The sequence below is a fragment of the Hylobates moloch genome, unplaced genomic scaffold (genome assembly GCF_009828535.3).
Source record: "Hylobates moloch isolate HMO894 unplaced genomic scaffold, HMol_V3 SCAFFOLD_7, whole genome shotgun sequence".
Classification (NCBI taxonomy): domain Eukaryota; kingdom Metazoa; phylum Chordata; class Mammalia; order Primates; family Hylobatidae; genus Hylobates; species Hylobates moloch.
This window is the reverse complement of record NW_026652282.1, coordinates 105,362,662-105,387,979: the sequence shown is the minus strand read 5'-3', so window position 1 is coordinate 105,387,979 and position 25,318 is coordinate 105,362,662. Positions and strand designations below refer to the sequence as shown.

Here is a 25,318-nt window from a genome sequence, read left to right as displayed (position 1 = left end):
ATGGCTGTGGTTGCTTAATGATCTCTTCCCTATTAAAAAAAATCAATTATTGTTTCTTAAATTTTCTCTATGTGGTCATTAATTCTCTGTCTTGATTTATGAGACTTCTCTGAGTTAATTATATTTTGAAGACTTGTGGGCTAAAATTTTGTATTACAGTAAATGTAAATCTTTCAGTTTCCTAAAATAATTCTCATGAACTTCATTTTTTAAATGCATTTAAATATATTTTATAATCATTTAATAAGATACTTTAGCCTTATACATTTACAGCAATTGCCTCTTTGGAGCTGACGGTTTCAGAGGCTGCCTAGAGGGACAGAACGACGACTTTGGCTTCAGCTTCCAGGTGGCCCCACACTGCCATCTGGTGGTCATTCAAATGCTTGAACTTTTCAAATTTCTGCTCTCGTTTCTAGTCTTGCTCAAATAAGCATACAGCCATGATTGCTGTTGCTGTTGTTGTTGCTTTTACAATTATCTCTTTTAGAACCTCACAATCAATTAAAAGAATAAAAGTCTCCCACTCTGTTATTTGGACTAATAAGAAATGGCCTTTTATCCTATAGCAGCATTGTGGACATTGGATAGATTCATAAGCATTGTTTTTGAGCAAACTGATAATAATGCCCACCCAAAGTGAAAAAGCAGCCAAATGAGAGCTAAATGGTATTTTGGCAATGTAACAGTTACATTCATTTGATTTCTAATCACATCATCCACATTCTTGCCATTGGCAGGAAGCTTTGAAACAGACCAAGGGCTTTTGAGACAGCCCAGCATCAGCACCACCTAGGAACACGGTTCAGGCAGTGGTTTACTGCAGGCTGGAGGATGGGAACAGAGGAGAGAATAACAATGACGTGCCATAAGTACTTGGAAAGGCTGGTACAGTGACTGGAAAAGGCATGGCCCAGGCAGGCTGGTACTAGATAATGTGTGGGGGCCATATGGTGATAGTCCCTGGCCCGTGTCACAGGTGACAGATGTCATTTACTCACGGCAAGTTGACAGAAGAGAGTGGAAAGGAACTGAGAAATGTGACTTTCAGACTAGAGATAATGCAAAAGCTTTTCCACAATTCCTGTGTAAAGCCTTTCCACCCCTGCCCCCTGCCACCTGCTTTCCCATTCACAGGAGAATTTCTTGCTGGTTCTGTTGAATTCTGCCTTGGTCCAGGGAGGCAGTTCTCCCTTAATGTCTCCAAGCCCATTCAGGATTTCCAAGTCTCCTTCCTTTTGTTCAGGAGGTTTTCAGAGGTCACAGTGGTGGAACTGTAGGCTGTGGCAAGCTGCAGGTTGTCCACAAGTGACGAATTGACAGGATTTCTGCACTCACCTCTGGCTCTGCAGGCATAATGTTGGTGGAAAAGAAAGAATGAACAAACGAGCAAATAACCACGGACTTTGACTTCATGGTACTGAGATGCAATTCAAAATCAATAATTCTCAGAAGGGTAGGGAGGATATGCAGTTCCAGAAAGCACATTCAATATTAGAATGTGATGTCATATTTAGAAAATATAAATGTACATTACATATACTTATGTAATTCACATTCATAAATATTTACATAATTTGTGCTTAGAAAATGAAAATATACCTATTGTTTTCATAACACAAACTTGAATAAATAACCCTCAACTAAATCTCTTTGCTTGAAATGGTAATTTTCAAAAGGGGAAGGATAAAGCTCCTCTAGGGAGTCATATCACAATCTCCAAGGATGAGAAATTTTTACTTTTATTAAAAGATGAGATGCACATGTCAGTCAATTAGAGTCCTCCCTAAAACAGTGCTCCTTTTATGTCTGTATTTAGAATTAAAACAAGACAATCAATATTTATGAAACACCTATTACCTGCATTATGCCTCAACAAACAACTGTTTCTGAAATACAGATCAGTTTGGGGGAGAGGGGTTGCATAACCAGAGACTCATTCAATTTTAATGACATGCTTCCCTAATATTAAACACACACATGGAAATGTGAAGTTAAAACATCAATTGCAAAACAATAATAATGCCATAATAATATTTTATGCACAATTTTTAGGAAGACATCTACTACGTGAAGTCAATCAATACTTTATGGTAACTATAAATTAATTTGTGAAATGCCCTGCCATCCATTTACCTTCCTCTGAAACATATGCACATTGAAGTAACCTTTCCAAAATACCAACTTGACAGTTTCTCCCAGCTTGCAAGTGCCCTCTTGCAACCGTCCCTTAGCTTGCTTAAAACCCTTCAAGAGTGCCAGATGCAGTGGCACACATTGGTAGTCCCAGTTACTCAGGAGGCTGAGACAAGAGGATCGCCTAAGCTCAGGAGTTCGAGGCTGCAGTGAGCTATGACTACACCACTGCACTCCAGCCTGGGCAACACAGTGAGACCCCGGCTCTAAAAAATGAAATAAAATAGAAACCCTTCGATGACTCCCTGTTGCCAACATACTTGAATCCAAACTCCTTAGTGTGGCTTAGAAAGCCTAGCATGATCTGGACTCAGCCTACATAGCTGAACGTCATCTCCTGCCATTCCCACCACTCCCAACATACTCAAGTTCTAGCCACACAAAATTTCTCTCATTCTCTGAAAAAGTCGTGTTCTTTTTCATATCCAGACCCTCACAAGGCTGTGCTCTCTGCCAAGAATACTTTTCCTACCCCTGCCCCAGGCTCCCTGCCTTCACCTGGACGATCCCTAGGCAATCTTTATGTCTCAACTCAGATGCCACTTTATCCAAGAAGCCTTTTCTGGTCTCTCAAGTCTGAGGAAGCTGGTCTTCCTCTGCCTTCCAGAAGCACTCTGTAACTCCCCTGTCATGACACATTTCACACTATATTGTAATTGCTCGGTTACTTGTCTTTCTCCTCCATTAAAACTGTAAATTTCATGAAGATAAACACCACTATTGTGCACTACTGTATCCACTAGGGTTTGCCACAGTGTCTGGCACACAGTAAGTGCTTGATTAATTTGTGTTGAATGGATGAATGTGTATTTTCTTTAATCGCCTCAACTTTAGCTGTCCATAATATGCTATTCTGCCTTTGTCTCGTTTCAGTCTGTGATGCTTCTCTTACATAGCCAGCGGCGTTACATCTTTGAGTATGACCAACCAGATTGTCTGCTCTCAGTCACCATGCCTAGCATGGTGCGTCACAGCTTACAAACCATGCTTTCAGTGGGCTACTACCGGAACATCTACACCCCACCGGACAGTAGCACTTCTTTTATCCAAGACTATAGTCGAGATGGCCGATTGCTACAGACCCTGCATCTGGGGACAGGGCGCAGAGTCTTATACAAGTACACCAAGCAAGCAAGGCTTTCTGAGGTTCTCTATGATACCACTCAGGTCACATTAACATATGAAGAGTCTTCTGGAGTGATTAAGACAATACACCTGATGCATGACGGATTCATCTGCACAATCAGATACAGGCAAACAGGTTTGTTGTGAAAGAGTGATGGTGTGTACAACAACATCACTATTTTCTTATGACATTTTCACTGACCACAGTGTGAGGTAGAAGCATTAATCTACACACATTCAACCCAACTTTCACTTTACTTATCAAGTTATCTGACATTGAAAATTTAAAGCATGTTATAGTCTGATGAAAGCTGATTTCTTAAAAACATATAGTGCATTTCTTTCTTTCAGCTCTCAAGTAATTTGAAATCCAAGTGCCTAGTGTAACTGTATACCCAATCCTCCTCAGCACCAAATCTTCTCAAAGATGAAACTACAAGATATAAGTCTCACCGAAACTAGCTCAAGCCCTGTGTAACCTTTATAAGCCTCAGTTGATGACAAAATATCTTCACAAGTCAGAACTTTCTAATGTATTTCACCCTTTGGGTTTATAGAATGCCCAAATCCAGTTGCTTTAATGCTGGAATTTGTCAAAACCTGACCCTCTGACTTTGTAGCAAAGGTTAAATGAAATGAAAGCATTTTTGTCAGTGATTATAGCAAGAAAACATGTTCATAATATCAATTTCATCACCCTGGGCTACTGGATATGTTATTACTTCTATAGTTTCTATAATTAAAATGTTCTATAACTATAGAGTATTTTAATTTTTTATATTTGAGGAGTACCACTATGAGAATATATATCCATGAGGTAATATGCCCAGGCATTTGATATCAGAAATCAACCTCCAATATTGTATTATGAATATAAAAGCACCAGTACAAATAAAATAACACCAGACCTTTCCGACTCTTCCACATTGATCACCTAGCTTCTTACTGTTTTTGTTTTGGTTCCTGCAGGACCTCTTATTGGACGCCAGATTTTCAGATTCAGTGAAGAAGGCCTTGTGAATGCACGGTTCGACTACAGCTACAACAATTTCCGAGTCACAAGCATGCAAGCTGTAATCAATGAAACCCCTTTGCCTATAGATCTTTACCGATATGTCGATGTCTCTGGCAGAACAGAGCAGTTTGGAAAATTCAGTGTAATTAATTACGATTTAAATCAGGTCATAACTACCACAGTGATGAAACACACCAAAATCTTCAGTGCCAATGGACAAGTCATTGAAGTCCAATATGAAATCCTAAAGGCAATTGCCTACTGGATGACTATTCAATATGATAATGTGGGCCGCATGGTAATATGTGACATAAGGGTAGGAGTAGATGCCAATATAACAAGGTACTTCTATGAATACGATGCTGATGGGCAACTTCAGACTGTTTCTGTAAACGACAAAACCCAGTGGCGTTATAGTTATGATCTGAATGGAAACATCAACCTCTTAAGCCATGGGAATAGTGCTCGTCTTACTCCTCTCAGATATGACCTCCGAGACCGCATCACCAGATTAGGAGAAATTCAGTATAAAATGGATGAAGATGGCTTTCTGCGGCAGAGGGGAAATGATATTTTTGAATATAATTCTAATGGCCTGCTGCAGAAAGCCTACAATAAGGCTTCTGGCTGGACTGTGCAGTATTACTATGATGGGCTTGGGCGACGCGTCGCGAGTAAGTCCAGCCTAGGGCAGCACCTTCAGTTCTTTTATGCAGACCTTACCAACCCCATAAGAGTTACTCATCTGTACAACCACACAAGCTCGGAGATTACATCTCTGTATTATGATCTCCAAGGTCACCTTATTGCCATGGAGTTAAGCAGTGGCGAAGAATATTACGTAGCCTGTGATAATACAGGTACCCCACTAGCTGTGTTCAGCAGCCGAGGTCAGGTCATAAAGGAGATACTATACACACCCTATGGTGATATCTATCATGACACTTACCCTGACTTTCAGGTCATTATTGGTTTTCATGGAGGACTCTATGATTTCCTTACTAAATTAGTGCACCTGGGGCAAAGGGATTATGATGTTGTCGCTGGCAGATGGACAACGCCTAATCATCACATATGGAAACAGTTGAACCTCCTTCCTAAACCATTCAACCTCTACTCCTTTGAAAATAACTACCCAGTTGGCAAAATTCAAGATGTTGCAAAGTATACCACAGGTATTTAAACTATTTAAAACTTTAAGCTAAACTTGAGTAACTCAGTACTATTGATTTTATCACAGAATCTCGATGCCTTTGTAAATATGCTTCCTCTTCCTGACAGTTAGCCCGCAAGTTATTGTGCATTTGCTGTCTTCCTTAGTTTTCTAGAGTGAGCAAAACGTGCATGTTAACATAAAACATAATGCTTTTGCATCCTACTACATTTTTTTTTAGCTGTTTCTGTGTTTTACTCCTACAAGCTTATATGAATAATTTCGTAAAAGAAAAATTCAGGATTCTGTTTCATCATATAAATCTAATATGATGGTCCCTGTGGCCTTAGTACCACTATCACATTGGGAATTTCAATGTAGTAAGCTGAGCTTATAATCCAGGGTTATCCACAAATCAACACTCTTCCCTGTAGAGAGAGGATCAGGTGTTTTAGTGTGGGTCATATAAAGGGGAGCTTTAGGCTGGGTGCGGTGGCTCACGCCTGTAATCCCAGCATTGGGAGGCTGAAGCAGGCAGATCACTTGAGGCCAGGAGTTCAAGACCAGCTTGGCCAACATGGTGAAACCCCATCTCTACTAAAAATACAAAAATTAGCCAGGTGTGGTGACACATGCCTGTAATCCCAGCTACTCAGGAGGCTAAGGCAGGAGAATTGCTTGAACCCAAGAGGTGGAGGTTGCAGTGAGCCAAGATTGCACCACTGTACTCCAGCCTGGGCAACAGAGTGAAACTACGTCAAATAAATAAATAAGTAAATAAATAAATAAATAAATAAATAAATAAGAGTTTTATTCCTAACTTCTATTGCCTAAACAGTTTGAAGGCAGGAGAGGTATCTTTCAAGTTTTCAACAAAGGTTATAAAGTATGGGATTTTTCATTTTCTTTTTTTAATATTGTGTCTCACAGACATCAGAAGTTGGTTGGAGCTATTTGGTTTCCAGTTACACAATGTACTACCTGGATTTCCCAAACCTGAATTGGAAAATTTAGAATTAACTTATGAGCTTCTACAGCTTCAGACAAAAACTCAAGAGTGGGATCCTGGAAAGGTTAGTAAAAGTTTTATCACCTCCTTTTAGCTGAAACAACAGAAGGGCATCCAACACCTAGAAATTATATTTACATATATTTGCTTATTGATTTTTTAGTCTTCTTGAATATTCACTAAAATGTGCACAATTAATGAGAAGGTAGAAAAAAAAGCTCCATGAGGAAAAGATCAGAGAATTGGAGTTTTGGGGGGAAAAAAGATTAACAGGTTACTTGATGACTGCTGCAATAGGTACATAAGAGGAAAGAGGAACTGTACTTTTAAAATTCTGAAATGGGCTACCGAGAGCAATTACGGATTCTACCTAGAGAAAATTGTTCAGTAAGAGACACGAAAACATCAGATCTCCAACTGTAAAATAATTTAGGGGATGATGTCTTAAGAGCATGGGAATAACAGAATAAAATTATTCTGATAAAGAAAAAATACATAAGCACAATGAATCAAAAATAATAAATATTACAAGGGTACGGTTTTGAGAAAAAATAGGAACATCAAAACATTTAAGATTCAGCAGATTATTTCACCAGAAGTATGAGGTGCAAATGAAAATAAGAAGGAGCTTTTTCTTTCAACTGAAAGAAATATGAATATCTGTGTTTGCGAAAACAAAATGGGCTTGATAGAATGAAACTGAAATTTGGGTGTGAGGCCTTGAAATTTAAGTCTAAAAAATTATAATGGACAGGAAGTTCTAGATAGGTCCTATAAATTCATCCCTTTTTGTAAAGATGTAAATGCTTTCTGTAATTAAAAGTCCTTCTAAAAAACATTTAGCAAAATGTTGAAAATTGCTGAAGCTTCATAATGGATACTTGGAGGTTCATTAGTCTTTTCTCTTTATTTCTTAGTATGTTTGAAAATTGCCGGAAATAAAAAGTTTTTTTTTTTTAAGTCCACATAAAAAGATCAGTGAATTTCTGGCTGATTTGCCATAGTTAATTATAAGGTCTTAAACTCTTTAAAGTAGGAACTATGCGTTATGCATTTCTTTGTGCCTCACTGTGCCGAAGTATCACTCTACATGTAGGAATAACATCTAGTCAGTGTGAGTGAAATCAGTGAAAATAAAATGTCTGTGTTTTGGGAGAGCTGGACCAACTTAGAGTGCCTTCCAGCTCTGCAATTCTGTGATTTCAAGTTTAAATGTATTTCCTTATGCTTAACTCCACCAAGATATAAGAATGCTAGGTGGTCACCTGTTAGTCTTTTCCAAGTCTCTGATGAAGAGATTGCAAATCTGGCTTATTTTTAAATCACTCACTGACAAATTAAAGAGAGAAGGAAGCAACCTTGCAAGCCTGTCCTTTCCACAGTCATCAAGTATCTGACAGATGTCTAACTCCATGCTGCATCTGCTCTGTGCCTCTCTTTCCTAGACTATCCTGGGCATTCAGTGTGAACTCCAGAAACAGCTCAGGAATTTCATTTCCTTGGACCAACTACCTATGACTCCCCGATACAATGACGGACGGTGCCTTGAAGGAGGGAAGCAACCAAGGTTTGCTGCTGTCCCTTCTGTTTTTGGGAAAGGTATAAAATTTGCCATCAAGGATGGCATAGTAACAGCTGATATTATAGGAGTAGCCAATGAAGATAGCAGGCGGCTTGCTGCCATTCTCAATAATGCCCATTACCTGGAAAACCTACATTTTACCATAGAGGGGAGGGACACTCACTACTTCATTAAGCTTGGGTCTCTGGAGGAAGACCTGGTGCTCATCGGTAACACTGGGGGGAGGCGGATTCTGGAGAATGGTGTCAATGTCACTGTGTCCCAGATGACTTCTGTGTTGAATGGGAGGACTAGACGGTTTGCAGATATTCAGCTCCAGCATGGAGCCCTGTGCTTCAACATCCGGTATGGGACAACTGTCGAAGAGGAAAAGAATCACGTGTTGGAGATTGCCAGACAGCGCGCCGTGGCCCAGGCCTGGACTAAGGAACAAAGAAGGCTGCAAGAGGGAGAAGAGGGGATTAGGGCATGGACAGAAGGGGAAAAGCAGCAGCTTTTGAGCACTGGGCGGGTACAAGGTTATGATGGGTATTTTGTTTTGTCTGTTGAGCAGTATTTAGAACTTTCTGACAGTGCCAACAATATTCACTTTATGAGACAGAGCGAAATAGGCAGGAGGTAACAAAAAAAATCTCTGCCTTTGCGTCACCAAAGACTGCCTGTTTTTAAAACATAAAATGGTTTATTGTATTGGTTTTCTAGATCAGAACTCTGTATATGTAAATATGGAGGAAAAACATATCCAACTGCCTTTCAATGTGACGGAAGATGGTATTTTAATATTGTTTGTTTAAACTCTTTAAGAAATGACAGAGATTTTTAGTTCTTCTGTGGCAGTATTCAAAATAACACAAGTAGAACTCAAACAGCTAAAAACAGTTTTCAGAAAGCACCACTTTCAATTTGCCGATCATGCATATGTTCCAATATCCAGAAAGAACCCAAGGTTCTCTATCTCTATTGTGACAAGCAGTTTCATCCTTAACTGTTGGCAGAACTTGCGGGCTATTGGAATAGGTGGTGCAATAGTATCTGAAACTTGCATTTCGAAAGACTGCCAGCCCTTTCACATTTTCCAGATCTGTTATAGGAAACTTAAAAACAGGTGTAAAATGTCTTCAGCCACCATCTCCTAGAGTCAGGACCCAATTGCCCTTCCTTCTTGATTATTCCTCCTTGCTTGTTAAAGTAAATGCCATATTGTTGTGCTGTGTTTTGGCGTGTGGTGGCTGGGTTCTGTCTACCATGCTTCCCTGTGGGTGTGGTAACCAGACTGAATAGCCGCTATTTGCTCATGTGTACATGATACCAAAGCAGCTGGCCAACGTGACCTCTCTCACACGACCTGTTTTGACTCAATTTTTTACTAAGTTGTCCAGCTGTATTGGTATCATGTAAACATAGCTTTTATTAACCTGGGTAAGAATTTCTCATTTATATATAGGATGTGTTTTGGTCATAGTTTCACATGAGTGATTCAGTATCTATACACCAATCCAATGGTTTTGTGCACATGAAAGGTAATTTACTTAAAAGTATGATTCTGGTACAAAAACAAAAAAAAAAGGCTTTAGCAGGCATACGTGCCTGGGATGCCGATACATACATTAACTACTACTGCAGAAATTCATAAGAGCCAAAACTTTACAAAAATAGACCTAGTGCTTAAGTAAAAGCACTAAAGGGAAGACCAGACCAAACATCACAGCAGTTGCTGCCACATTGTTTCAGCCCACTTAGATTTATCTTTCAAATGTACAATTCTGTATTGAACATCTCCCAGCCATATTCAGGAAATCGAATCAAGTAAATCCTTTCCAACCAAAAACATTTCAACTAACTATAGAGAGGCAGACTCATTTTTACTAAAATAATTTATATGGTTAGTTTAGTTATTTTCGTTCTCCGTCCTTACCCATTTATTTTTATTTAATCATCTCTACTGCCTAGGAAAATAACTACTTTCCAGGACGGGTTATTTGTTCTGCGATCATTTAAAATTTGGAGAAAGGTCAGGATTAGTGTTAATATCAGCTGCAGTTTCTCAATCTCTAGGAATCCTGCAGTGAAAGAAGCCCCTTGGTGAGCTGGAAGATTTGTGCCCAGTGACAAAGGGACAGTTTGTAAAATGCTGTGTAATTGTAAGTTACCACAAATGAAAATACATGACAGCACAATGTGGCCCGTAGAAAATTTCCCTGAGCCAGCTTCTGCACTTTCATCACCGAATCTGAACATTTGCTATGTCTGAAGGCAAATTTATGATGGAATGTTAGTTTGGATTCTTTCCAGCTGCTACCTAAATGCAGTGTGGGGTCATTGCCTTGCTTTGCGATGACAGTTTCTTTGAAAATAAGCAAAGTCATAAGCTCATGTTAAGGTTTTTCAAGAGTCTGCCTCCTACTACACAAAGGAAAGCAAGAGAAAGGAAATGACCGGGGCAAACAGTAGGGAAGGGTATATTCAAACATTTCATTTTCAAAACCTTCGGGTCAGAATACCACTTACACATGTATTCTGAGAGACAGAATTCATGATGAACTCATCTCTCCTTATAACTGGAAACACACCAGCTCGATATATTGCTAATCCATATTAAAATCATATTATTGGGTTTTTTTCTGAATCAGGCCTGTGTTAATGGTACAGTATTTATTCAGAATGGAATTCCAAAGTTACTAACAAACTTGTTGAAAATTTGAATACCTCCACACCAACCTAAAAATGGACCTTAAGTAAGTTCCTAGAACCTCTGATGTTCTTTTAAATTAATGGAAAAATAATTTGTGAACTGTATATAGAGAGCGCATTCATAAATGTGATTATGTATTTTATCACGAATCCAAAATGTCAGTATTAGAGTCTATTTTGCTTATATTTTAAGCAATTATACGTTTTTGGAATTCATTGATGATGTATCATTTTCAAACTGCTTTAAATATCCATTAGAAACAAATATTTGAAGCTTTTACTTAATAGTGATTACCTTGAACTGTGCATTTCTAGTTTGTAATACGTATTTAGTTGGTTCGTGCCTTTAGTTTCTTAAAGTTACATTTGTATTATATTCAGGAAATGCACTTTTTATTACTTACAGCTGTGGTTTTAATACTGCCTTGAACTATTATTATTCTTTTTACAACTCCTAAAGTTTGAGGGAGGAAAGAAAAAAAAACAAAACTACTAATCAGCAGTAAATCGAAGAGAAACATTTTGGCATTTCTTAATAAGAACATGGAGATATTGAGTATATCACTTCCTATTCAGCTGAATAGAAAGAATGCCTTCATTGACTTGCAGTTCTGAAGTTTAAATTATTGAAAGAACAATTCCTTTGCATTTCCTGATGAAAGTAAAAGCATTTTTCAGAGAAACATATGAATTTCTCATACCCAGCAGACAGATGGCTGACACTGCACAGCCACACACTATTCGAGTAAGTTAAAGTGAGAGCATAGTAGTTGGACTCTCCTATGAAGAACAGTCTGGGCTGGAGGCAGGGAATACTCCATGGTTGTTTCTTTTTCCTCGTTAAGCCCATTTTGTTTCTGCTTTTCTGTTTTGTTTTGTTTTCACTCTTGCACTACAGTCTAGAGATCCAAATGAACTGAAAAGTTCAAAGTTTAACACATTTAAATATGTTTATTTTTAGTTGTCATTCTAATCATTATTGATTAGAAGCATGACTCCTGAAGGAAAGGGAAATAAATCTAAATTCATACTAACTTGCAACAAAACTATGATTTATTTTTAACCCAAAAAAATGTATAAAATAAGTGTCCTTTACTGTCAATTTATCTAGAAGATCTATAATTTATAGACTACATATATATAATATATACAACATAGCCAAATGTATGAAAACTTGACAATGTATAATTTGGAATTCACATGCTACCTATGTAGAGAGGTATGAAATTAAGTTATAATTTTCATGAGACATTTTCATCACTGTTGACACAGTTTCGAGCATTCCATCATGTTATTTTGACTCTTTTTCTTTTTTTCTTTCTTTAAAAATATATTTTTAACTAGACCAGGCCCTACTATAATATCACTTAAGAGAGTCAGGGCAAAGTTTTTGCATTTATGAAGATGTGTTCATGTAAGGGTGATTGTAATGGAGTTCATTGGTAATAGAAGCAAAAGTACAGTAATGAAGTATTGAAAAGAAAATTTTGGAGACATTGGAGCATATTATGTATAGCTTGTGGAAAGACATAAGGCTACAGATTGAATGGAACATTCCTGTTTTCTTGAAGAAATTCACATACACATAGCTGACCTTACTAGTACTTCAGCTCTTCCACAGCCTTCTATAAAGGTTCTTTCTTCTGCAAAGAAAACGAACAAACAAACAAAAAAAAAGGAAAAAACAAAAAACAAAAAAAAGCAAAGTAAAATTTAAAAATACAGAAAACAACAAAAAAGAATTCAACCATAAATAGTGACTATTATTTTCAGTGTGTCCTTCATGTGAAAGCTATTAAGGACCAAATATACTACTGTTCGTAAGAAGAAATTACTTTCTAAACAGTAACTGAAAATACTTAGAGTTAAACTTGCTGTGGATCTTGTCTTGGCAGTTGTCATCTTACATTATTTGTCAAAGGAAATGTGTTTGGCAGTTAAAAATCTTTCCTTAGATTTAGTGGTGGACTTTAACCTCTTAAATAAATGTTAGTATATCAGATTGTGTCCTTGAAAAATATTTTACTTGTATGAATCATGACAACGTCTAAATCTTTACTATTCTTCTGGCAAAAGCATCAGTAAGAAAGAAGGCGAAAAAGAGAAGTATAGCCTTTATGTCAGAAAAACATTCTTTTTAGCTGCTTACTTTCTCATGAAAAGTAAAGATGTTTACAGTGTATGCCAAGTTTTCAGTTTCTGTATAACAACAGTTAGAGGTTCTAATCATATTGAAAATTGTGTTATAACGGTCTGAGCCATGTTGCTAGGAAACAATAGGTTCCAATTTTGTATTCCTGCTCTCCTGTGCTGAAAAGTGACTGGATACTGTACAGGTTCATGTTCTCTGGCTGCAGTTAAATGGTCTTTTGCATTTTGCTCTGGCTTTCAGGCCAGAAGCATGCATTTTTCTACAAGAGCATCACAACAACATGCTGTAAATATTTAAAGTTAAACATTATGTGTTGATATTTGAAAGAAAAGTACTTTGAATATTTCATTTTTAAAAAATAAAATTGCCAATGAAAAATGTGTCCCATTTTATTCATGCGCCAAACTGCATTCTCAAATCAGTCTGGTAACCTTAGATGGGACAAGTGGCTCACTAACAGGGAACAATAAAACCACATCATCTTGAAAATGTAGGTACGGAAATCAAAAAGTCACTAATCCTAGGCAGACATCTCTTCATTTTTATTTTTCATACAGATAGATAGGATCTCTAACAAAAATGACCATTTAATAAACAAGAGTAGCTGCTGCAAATTTAAATGCCTCTAGGCTATGACTTTTAAAAAGCCTTCCCTCTCCTTTTGGTGCCTTTCTCAGCAATAGAAAGAAAATAAAAAATTATAAAAACAGGGTGGGAGAGATACAGGAGTTCGGGGTGTCCAAATGCACTGGCAAAAAATGGATGTTGGGGCAGCAGCCAGTGGGGAAGGGTGTCAAGGAGGGGAGGCAATCATGAAACACTAAAAAAATCCTATGCAATTACAATTGCCATTTGGCACTTGTTTTTCACAAGAAGACATTTACAAGTGACGCTGGGAAATCTGGCCAACAGATCTTCAAAAATTCATCTTGATACTAACGGAGCACATATAGTCCAAACAACCCATTACTGAAACTTGGAATCCTGCAATTTACACCACTTCAAAATGCCCTGCTGCTTTTTTATGTGTGTGTGTGTGTGTGTATGTATATATATATAGAGAGAGAGAGAGAGAGAGAGAGAGAGCGAGCGAGTGCACACGAGAGAGAGGGAGAGAGAGAGAAAAGAATCATGGAGCAGAAGACAACCTTGATCATCTCAACATAACCCATCAGTAAAAAACAATGGGGGTAGGGGGTTGTTAGTATCAATCATCTGGAAATTTTTTTCAAAATATGCATCCCATCTCACACTCAGGGTATTTTTTTAAAAGGGCAGGAGCTCCTACAGAGAGAGAATTATTAAAGGAAATAGGAGATTTTTGTATATTCCTTCCCTATTCACCCTCCCTTTTAGAGATCTGTGAATATCAATGTTATTTAAACATTCAGTAATATTACTACCTTAAAGTTATACATATATGTAATCACGCACAGGTATATATGTAAATTATTGTACCTTAATAATCTTGTGAGGTTAGTACGACTTAATTATTCCTGCTTGGCAAATGCAATAACAGTAACAGACTGACTTACCTAAGGTCACGTGGATAATCGGTGACAAAGATGAAAAACAGTAGGAGTTGAACAATGAGAACACATAGACACAGGGAGGGGAACATCACATACTGGGGCCTGTCAGGCGGTGGGCGGCAAGGGGAGGGAGAGCATTAGGACAAATACTTAATGCATGCAGAGCTGAAAACCTAGATGACGGGTTGATAGGTGCAGCAAACCACCATGGCACATGCATACCTATGTAACAAACCTGCACATGCATCCCAGAACTTAAAGTAAAATAAAAATACAAAAATAAATAAATAAAATGTTTAAATGGCCCACCAGGTGACTAAAAAAAAGAAAAAAAATCAGGTCTTATGCATTCCTGCTTTTTCTCTCTCTGTCCAATACTGAATATGATACGTAGTATAGCCTTTTGTCATCTTCTGAGAAAACAGTTCTATTTCTGTGTGTGTGTGTGCAACCAAGATGTATATATATCTCAATTACATATATGTTAATGGGCTCTATCCAAACAGTTGGTCAGCCTTATTACATCTTGCTACATTAAAAAAAAAAAAAATCTTCATTTAAGAACTAAATGACCTAATGATAAGAATTCAGCCTTTTACTACAAGTTTGGCCAATCACCCCAAATTAGGAAAATGTCCAAACTGGGTAGTTTAACTACCCCCCCCACCCCAGTTGCAAACTACAAAATAATGGTATACCATTTACTGCAAGAGAAAACATAGGTGTCAAAGTTGAATGTATAGCATCCTAACAGGAAGACCAGGCATCCTATAACCTTGAAATGCTCAAGGGCAAATCTGGGTTTTACTAGTAGTAGACTTTGGATTCTAAGCTTAACAAAGTGAATCAAATAAAACATAAGCTGATGTTGAAACATTATTAGCATAGTTTAAAGCTGTTTCTCACATTTTTAATTCTGTGTCCATTCTACCCCAAAGAATATCTTAAATCCAGCCCTTTATTTATAGTGGAGGACTTAATCAGAGGCATTCTCTATAGACTTTTTCTACCTGTGCACTACCACAAAGGTTCCCTGCCTGTAACAGCCAAACAGACGATTACCTAAGCTTGTCTCCCTATTGACCTTATCTCTTAAGAACAAATTTCAGAGGAAATGAATAAGTATTTGATAAGCTGTCATGTTCCTTTTGGGCTTGCTGACACACTTTTTTTTTTTTTGAAGAGAGCTGCACACTTGGAAATATATTGTGCATTTTTCTACCTTGACTCAGCATCTTACGATATGTTAGCATGGCAATATTTTAGATACGGCAAGGATATGACCTTTCTGCAAAGGTGCAAGTGATTACGTACTGGAAAATAGCAAGGATGCTCATGTTGGGAAAGAAAAGGTGAAAAAAAAAAAAAAAAAAACTTGATGAATAAAAGGCCAGCCAAAGAAGACAGGAAGTAGGCTCATCAACAGGGAACTTTGACAGCAACAAAATCAGAAAAGCACTTACCTTTTCCAGGGTATCACTCCGATAAGATAATCATCAATCCTTTATTTGGTTTATTAATAGCATCAGTCTCTGAATATTTTTATAAGGAATTACAGGGAATATTTCAAGACAGATTAGGTAAATAAAGCTTTCAAACACTTTATTTAAATGTGAAAGACTTGATGATTCAAAAAAAGCTTTTCTTCAAAAAAAGGCTCTTGGAAGTGAACATGCAAACATAATTCATATCTTTAGGATTATTCCAGAATGAACACATTATAGAGTTAAAATTAGTTACACCTATTACAATTTAAACTCAAGCCATATAATTAAAAATCATTAAACCTATGCAACTTATTATGAAAGTAGGATTTTTAAATTCCTTTACAAGTTAACTTGATGCTTTTACCTCAAGAAATGGTAAACCACCCATAATGCATTACTCAGGCCACACTCCACTTTTGTCCTCCCACAGCATCCACATTAAATGTTCAGAAATCAGGTCTTGCCAGTACATGGAGAGTAGCTCTGTCTCTCAGCAGTTAAAACCAAGTTCACCAACACTCATACACAATCCAGAATTCCAAGTTATTATTTTACAGTGAAGCTTAGCCTTTTCATATGGCCCACAGACCAACCAGAGTATTTGCACTGACTCGTTCTGCCTCTAAAGACCAGATCTATCTGCCTCTAAAGACCAGATCTACCTACACACGGGGAACCTCGCTTATCATGTACTTATCAACTTTCATTTTTATTTTTTCCTTGTCTTTTATTGTTATTTTCTTTCACTGTCTTTTATCGTTATTGTTTTCTCATCCAACAAGACAGTGAACTGAGAGCAGGGACCAGGTGTTTTTACTGCTATGCCCTCAGCGCCCTATTATGTTTGTTGAGTGAATGAATTCTGTGAGCCGTGTAGCAAAGTGACATATAATCAATCACAAAAATCACAAAAATATAAATGTGAGAAGAAAATGCTGCATAAAATTCTGACTCTCATGTAGGTTTCAATCACTTGGAATTTTTTTTAAAAAATAATATAACCATAAACTTTCCAGTGGTTTTGTAGGGTTACTTTAAAAGGAGGCTGGTTACAAATCAGTTATTCATGAGCTGCAGCTGCTGAAGTTTCCCTTCAAAATGAGGTCTTCCATGTAGTAGAAACAACTGGGGCAGAGGTAAATGAAAAGAAAAACTCATTTCATTGGATTTGTAATACAATTTCAAATCCTGTAGCATCAAATACGATAAGCATGTTTACAGCATATTTTAAATTATAAGATTTTCAACTCCAGGTTGGTCTGTGGATTTTACTGTCCAACATCAGAACACTAGGCAAGAAGGATGCTTTCAGAATTAAACATAAATCCTTCACTCTTTGTCTAGTGCTTGTTTTAGCACACAGTATACAGCTTCAAAAATCCCAAAAGAGCCTATGACACCATAGCTAGTGGAGAACTTGGCAAAGACAAGGGACACCAGCCAACTTCCCACCATACAATCAAGCAAGACATTTTAAAATTAGTAGCTATAAAATAATATTTCACTAAAAATGGAGCTTTTCACAAAAACAGGATTATGTTTATTTATATTTGGCAAGAATTGACATTAATCCTTTATAAAGTATTCATTATCCTTTAAATTGTTTCCCATTTGTAAATATAATAACTGAAAATAACCTATGGAATTACTTTTTCCCAATCCTCATTTCAAAGCTCCTCACTATGTACAAAAGTCCATTTCAGCTTTGACATCATGCTAGATGCTTCCATTACAGGACGACAATGGCTTTAGAAATGCATTTGTAGCTCACCGAACTGTATTATCTACAATATATAAGACTTAGCATATATTTAAATTATAGAAAATAAAGTACAAGGTGTTTTATTTTTCTTCATGGGGCTTTCAGGCAGACATCAGGATCTTCTCTTATCCCTAAAGAAAAATAACAAAAATCAAGAAAAAATAAACTTACAAACTATTAAAATTACAGATTAACTCAAACTTATAAAATTTCCAACTGCATAAAACGCACAATGACACAACACAGTAATATACCTCAAGCAACTATTACTTAAAACTGAGTTATAAAGAATGGAATACTAGGCAGAAAAAAAAACAACTAGCCAACTTGGAAATTAGAGTTCTATTTGCATTTGTATTATAAAGGCTAACTATTCATTAACTTAATTCACCACTTGAGTCTAATTGTCAGTTTATGCCTGAGCCTAGGTCCCTGTCAAAAAGGGACATAACTCATTTTCTTTTATCATAAATATTTATTGTTTCAATCAAGGCCTATCCTCTTACTCCAAATAAATGATAAACCCCATTCAATAGAGGAGTAAACAGTCACGTATCAGATAGCTACAGACATTGGCTGGTATTCAGTCTTTAGCACGACACATACACTAAAATAGGTTTGCTCAGGATATGTAACAATATGTGCCAGTGGAACAATAAAGTCTACTATTTAATTTCCTTTGCTTCAGAAAAATGTCATTAATTCAAGCACCACCAATTCAGAAATCAGAATCATGTGTGCCAGGCTAACGTTAGCTTTCATGTCCCTGAAGGAAAAAACAGTTTACTAAGCAAAGGTAAAGGACAGCCCAGGTGTTCTCTGAATTATACCATCTTTCACATTATTCGTGTCTGAATTAGTGAAGTGAAATGATACTTAGCTACCTATTAAAGGGACAGGAAAGAACAAGATGAGACACACAAGAGGAGTTAAAATGTTATGGGCTTATAGAATTTTTTATGTTTTTACAGAGATTTATTAAAAGTTTATAGAATAATAGATGAAAATTATAGCACATAAATTGTCACTTCTCATTTGACTTGCTGGCTACATCTACTTTCTCATTGCATTTTTCTTACATAACTTCTAATTGATTATATGGTTATGAACAGGTTGACTCATAACTCTGAGCTTCCAAACCCTGTCAAAAATTAAGAGGAAATCATACCTGTAGTACCTTGTGTACTTCTAGCTGAGGACTTCTTCTCAACTGGATACTGCAGAGGTATTACAATGCCTTGATCTGGCTTCTGAAATGCTGAAATGAGATTTTTTATTTTCCGGAAATATCTTTTATGTACCCCAGGTGCTGTCTGGAAAATAAAAGGCCAAGCAAATTATTTACCTATCTCATAATGATACAAAAAGACCTACAAAATGTGCTACGGATGCTAAGAGAGGTAACATTTGTGTAACTTGTTGAAATATTTGAAAACATAAGGAAGAAGGAAAAACAACATTCCAGAAGAGCTTACTTTGGTTGGCTGAATTTCCCTGCAAGAGGAGCTAATGAGCTGTCATTTCAGTTCTCCCAAAGGTGGTATTAGTTTGTACAAGCTCTTGCTCATCGCCCTGCCCTTCCTGCCTGCTCCCCATCAGACATCTCAAACCTCTAAGGGTACACAGGCCATTACCCACAATGAATTCACCAACAGAGGGGCTGCAGTTAAACAGGAAAAAAAAAAAAAAACCAGATCCTACAGGTCATTAATAAAAAGCTTGAGGAACAACAACAAAAGAAAAACCAACAACCCATCCTCCCTGCCATCATCCCACAATATAAAATGCTACACAGGAAATTAAAAATTGGCTGTTATGATACACACAGTGCACGGCTAGTTCAGTCCTCATACTCTTTCACCTCACAATATTTCCTGCGCCATTCTTCACATTAAATTTTTTCCTCCTTGGGAAACTTCCCTATACTCCCAAAATTGTTCTCTCCATCAGCACGTCACTATAACAAGGTTTTCTCTATGACATGAAAATGAAAGACTATATAAGGTCAACTTTATTTATTTGTGTGTTTTTAAAGAGACAGTTATTTGCAGGTGACTATTAAAATGTGTTCCTTTCCTGACATCAGTTGTCTTGCAAAGACACTGCCTGAAATCAACAACGATTTCCTGCAAAAGCCTATGAGCCAAGCTTCAGGCATCAGCTCAAAACTGTCATTTTACATAAAATAAAATAGTATTGCTATGAGCAATTGAACAATGACTAGTTTTTTTTTTTTAAGTTGTTTTTCAGCTATTCCATCTGGTAGATTTTTGAGGTGGGAGCTGTTTGTTTTTTTGCATTTAATGAGAAAACATGAAGGCTGGCATGAAGACTTCTGTCAGCTAGACAGCGGTATGCTGAAGATAGCATACTACACTATCCATAGTAACTCTCAGTCATTTCCTTATGTTGGGGTAATTTTTCATTGAAAACATGACAAAAATTCTTTTTAGCTCTATATTAGTGTTCCCCCATATGTTCACAGTAGAGGTAGAACACTCTCTCACCCAGCTCCACCCCACTCTCTCACCTACCCTCCACCTTCCTAAAGCTCGATTGAGAACTCATCCAAATATAACATGGCCATTCTTGCAGAAGTCCAAACAGTTCGTTGGTTCCAAGATAGAATCTCCAAATTGCAAGTGCAGGTCATAGGCACAAATTGCCTCCTTATACTTTCCTCAGTGCACTTTTTCATTTTCAAAGCACATTCCTATCTCTTGCCTTCACTATTTCCTCAAAAAATGGCAGTTATTGGCTGATTCAGTCATTCCCATTTGACAGATAAGAAAATGTGAATGCAAAGAAATTAATCAGCTTGCCCAAAGTCACACAGACAACCAGAGGCAGAACTGGCTCAGAATCCCAGGACTCAGTCTCTTGCCTTTCAGATTAGAACTGGGCCAAACAGGATCTAGCGAAGCTAGGGTCATCAAACAGAAGAGAAACTATACACTCCCAAAGTGTGGAAAGATTTCAAACCACACATCTTTTTAGCTTCTTGTGGCTTGTAAAATCATTTATCAACAGAAGCATAGCCAGGCACAGTGGCTCACACCTGTAATCCCAGCATTTTGAGAGGCTGAGACCGGCAGACCACCTGAAGTCAGGAGTTCAAGACCAGCCTGGGCAACATGGTGAAAGCCTGGCTTTACTAAAAATATGAAAATTAGCCGGGTGTGGTGGCACACACCTGTAATCTCAGCTACTTGGGAGGCTGAGGCACGAGAATCACTTGAACCTGGGAGGCAGAGGTTACAGTGAACCGAGATCGTGCCATTCCACCACTCCAGCCTGAGCGACAGAGTGAGACTCTGTCTCAAAACAAAACAAAACAAAACAGAAAAGCAACATTTTTATGGGTACTGATACGTAGTTAACACTTGATTATCCATGCTAACAGAGAGGAATAATGGCACTGGAAGTATGGAAGCTATTTGAATTGGGGATCTGATGTTTCATAAGCAAATGACTGGCCTATTTTACAGTGTTTTACTTAGATTAATAAGGACAACTATTTAACATCTGCTGATCTCCTGATCATATACCCAGTAAAGCCTGAAGACACTGATGTCAACAGGGTGATGTCAGCACATTTTTAACAATGTATTGCCAATAAATCACATATTAATAAATGAAAGTAAATTGTAGAATTATCTAAATTAACAATTTAATGAAATTTTAGTCTGAGTCATATAAGATAATACACTAGGCAATGATTTAACCTAAAAGTCTCTCTAAAACTAGAAAACCACATGATATCTGTCTTTCATAATTCAGTGGGGCCAGGATTTGATTTCATTACACTCTTTAAAACAAATCTCACTTACCTAGATTTCTAGCACAATATATGCACAGATGATGGCGTGCTACTGCCCTGATTTTTCCTGCAGCATGGCAAACTAAAACATTGTTCCAAAAATCAGTATTAATATCTATCATTTACCCAGTTTTGAAAAGACATTTATCACAAAAATTGTACCACTGACAACTCTTATCCTGTCACTGAACTCAGCTATTCTTCAAATTTGCACATCTCCCATACTGTCACCTCTTAGTTATCCATGGAAACATGTATTAGATCACAGCTGGTCTTCAATATGCTCTAGAGAATTTTTTTCCAGTCAGGTGGTATGAGCTCTGAGAATATACACTAGTTTAATATTCACCTTAGAAAAGCACTGCTAAGAAGGTAAATTTAGTAGATCGAAAAAAATGCAATATGCATTTCAAAAATTAAAGAATTTTTAAAACTATTTTCCATTTGGGGATAAGTCATGCCAATCTTCTGCTCTCTTGGTGCAGAAAATTACAATATTATTATATAAACAAGGTCAGATCAGACAACAGGATGAGGGGGCATTTGTGTTCAATAAGCCCTCTCTTCTTTAACATGATCACAAGCATGTGACAATCTCATATGATGTTATACTCAAAATGCAGGAAAACAAGTCTAAAAACAAAGTTGTTAAACCCTAAGAATTTAAGATCCTTTCCTTACATAATATTCTTCAGCAGCTGAAGGGTATCTCTCTGGGGAGAAGAGCTATTTCTGGCGAAATAATATACAAACATATATGTGTGTGTGTGTGTGAGTGTGTGTGTGAGAGTGTGTGTGTGTGTGTGAGTGTGTGTGTGTGTCAGTAGATATTACCCATAACTTTCTTCATAATAAAGTTTAATTTCTTGTTCAATCATCTCTGCAGTGATACAGAGAATTTTTTAAATAAACAGGTATAAATAGTTTTGATTAGAAATGGTACAACTTTATCTTTAGTTAGTATTATAGTTTTAATGATCCTTACATAATACAGCAACAGTGTGTTTGAAAACTTGGCCTAATTCATCTCAGTGGTTCAAAACATTTGTGGTCTGTAATTTGTACTTTCCAACTTACTGATAAATTAGTAAACGTGAGAGCTATTTTAACTTCTTGAAGTCTAGACTTCAGAAAATTTTAAATGCACAGATTGAGTTATTAATAGGAGTTGGGGCAATTTTCAGGAGTTCACTTTTTTTGAGGGCTCACTGTGTGGCAGGCCTTGCGGCGAAGAGCTTCTTTACGTGTGTTATCTTACTTACTTTTCAAAATGAGCCCTGTGCGTAAGAGAGGATTCTTAGGCTCAGTTTACAAATGAAGAAACTGGCTTACAGAAAAGTCAAGTAACCTGCCCAAGATCATAGACCTATCAGAGACCTGGAACCCAGATTCGCCTGTTAACAAAGCCTAGTTTCTTCCACTCGTAACTGTTTAATTTCAAGTTATAACTTCCCAAGGATATTGTAGTCTCTTCGAAAATAAGCATCATGTTTTTTAATCTCCCACGATACCAACACTCATATTGGTATCACTTGGTAAATAATTGTTCACTTAATTATTTTACCTACTTTTGATATGCTTTCTAAGATTTCACATCGTCACTAAAAGTTTGACGTAATTCTTCAACTTTTTTATCTTTCTCCCAAAGTCATACAAATCTGCAAAATGATGGCTAAACAGGACTGGGACCAAAATTCTCTAAAGCTTTCTTAATGACCCATCAACAATTTTGGATTGGAGCTTTAGAGATTTAAACTTTATGAATACTTAATAATGTATAATTTGCTCTTTTATAAAACCAGCCTAAATTTCAAATACCTCCTTGACACCCCCAGAAGCAAAAATAAATAAAACTATACCTCAGCACTCCAAGAACCTGTTTCTGTCTGGGACACTCGGTATGTATAAATGTAACCGTGATACCTGTGAAAGAATAAACTTCCATTACTAAAAGATTCCAAAAGAACAATGGATACTGTAAATTTGAGCTTCATATCACATATAAATGTCACATATACTAGGACACACGTATATGGTGTCATTGCATTCATAGGAAGTAAAGCATAGTGAATCTAACTTGTCTCCATATTGTATCTGCCCAACCACAGTTTCCAGTGAGATTTCTTTATCTTTTCATTGTTTGAAATATGGAAACTCATGCCCCTAAAGATTTGTCAAGTTGAGAGACTGTTTGGACAGAAAGAAACTACAACAGGGACCTGTTGTAATTGATAAAACCATGAATTATTAGATAGTTTTAACAAACAATAGACATTTTTAAGTACATATCGAAACTTAAGGTGAAAACATTTCACTGGGATAATACACTATCAGGCCCATATAAATAATTATTAATATTAATAATATTTGTTATAAATATAATAGTAGTATAAGGATATAATACTATAAATTGAATATAACTATATTTTTATAAAATTACTATTATAATGTATAGCAATATAATATTGCCACAGTCATGCATCACTTACCAAGGGGGATACATTCTGAGAAGTGCATCATTAGGTGATTTCGTTGTTGTGCAAACATCATAGACTCTACTTACACAAACCTATATGGTATACCACCTAGGCTATGTGGTATAGCCTATTACTCCAGGCTACAAACCTGTACAGCATGTTACTGTACAGAATACTGTATGCAATTGTAACATAATGGTAAGTATTTGTGTATCTAAACCTATCTAAACATAGAAAAGGCACAGTAAAATATAGTATAAAAGATAAAGAATGCTATACTGTTGAGAGTACTTACCATGAATGGAGCTTGCAGGACTGGAAATTGCTCTGGGTGAGTCAATGAGTGAGTGGTGAGTGAATGTGAAGGCCTGGGACATTACACTACTAGAATTTTATAAACACTGTAAACTTAGGCTACACTAAATTTATTTTAAAATACTTATATTTCCCAGATCATGAGGTCAGGAGATAGAGACCATCCTGGCTAACACAACAAAACCCCATCTCTACTAAAAATACAAAAACTTAGCCGGGCATGGTGGCACGCACCTGTAGTCCCAGCTACTTGGGAGGCTGAGGCATTGAGGCAGGAGAACCACTTGAACTCAGGAGGCGGAGGTTGCAGTATCCAGCCGGGATGATGGATGTGTCTCAAAAAAAAAAAAAAAAAAAAACTGTATCTCTTCAATAATAAATTAATCTTAGCTTCAACTCTTTTACTTTATAAACTTGTAAACTTTTTAAAACTTTTTGACTCTTTTATAACACTTTGCTTAAAGCACAAACACATTGTACAGCTGTACAAAACTGTTTTTCTTTATATCCTTATTCCATAAGCTTTTCCCTGTTTTAAAATTTTTATTTTATGTATTCTTTGCTATTTAAACTTTTTTGTTAAAAACTAAAACACAAATACACACATTAGCCTAGGCCTACAGAGAGGGTCAGGATCATCAGTATCACTGTCTTCCACCTCCACATCTTATCCCACTGCAGGATCTTCAGGTGCAGTCACACACACGGAGCTGTCATCTCCTGTGATATTCATATTCCAGAATGCCTTCTGGAATACCTCCTGAGGGACCTGCCCCAGGCTGTTTTACTGCTAACATTTTTTATATAAGTAGGAGTAGATTTTAAAATAATGATAAAATGTATAGTACAGTAAATACATAAACCAGTAACACAGTAATTTGTTATCATTATGAAGTCTTGTGTACTGTATGTAATCTGTATGTAATTGTCTGCGCTATACATTTTTTTCTTTTTCTTCTTTTTTTTTTTTTTTTTTTTTTTTTTTTTTTTTTTTTTTTTTTT

General features: G+C 36.7%; 2 protein-coding genes across 3 annotated transcripts in view; one reads left to right on the top strand and one right to left on the bottom strand.

The window, feature by feature from the left end:
• Window positions 1–11,812, top strand: part of TENM1 (teneurin transmembrane protein 1) — an 854,513-nt gene extending 842,701 nt beyond the window's left edge. The window contains exons 28-31 of the mRNA XM_058441351.1: window positions 3,070–3,457; window positions 4,291–5,511; window positions 6,420–6,562; window positions 7,944–11,812. Coding sequence (XP_058297334.1) covers window positions 3,070–3,457; window positions 4,291–5,511; window positions 6,420–6,562; window positions 7,944–8,702 — 2,511 coding nt within the window. The 3' untranslated portion in view covers window positions 8,703–11,812. The remainder of the gene's footprint in view (window positions 1–3,069; window positions 3,458–4,290; window positions 5,512–6,419; window positions 6,563–7,943) is intronic.
• Window positions 11,813–17,781: 5,969 nt separating this feature from the next.
• The window catches only part of SH2D1A (SH2 domain containing 1A), a 26,211-nt gene continuing 18,674 nt past the window's right edge, over window positions 17,782–25,318 (bottom strand). Inside the window, exons 2-4 of one of the 2 annotated variants that reach the window (XM_032757580.2) lie at window positions 23,384–23,447; window positions 18,873–19,017; window positions 17,782–17,835 (exon numbers count right to left, since the gene is read on the bottom strand). In XM_032757580.2, coding sequence (XP_032613471.1) covers window positions 17,795–17,835; window positions 18,873–19,017; window positions 23,384–23,447 — 250 coding nt within the window. In that variant the 3' untranslated portion in view covers window positions 17,782–17,794. The remainder of the gene's footprint in view (window positions 17,836–18,872; window positions 19,018–23,383; window positions 23,448–25,318) is intronic. The other variant, XM_032757581.2, reaches the window with a different exon arrangement.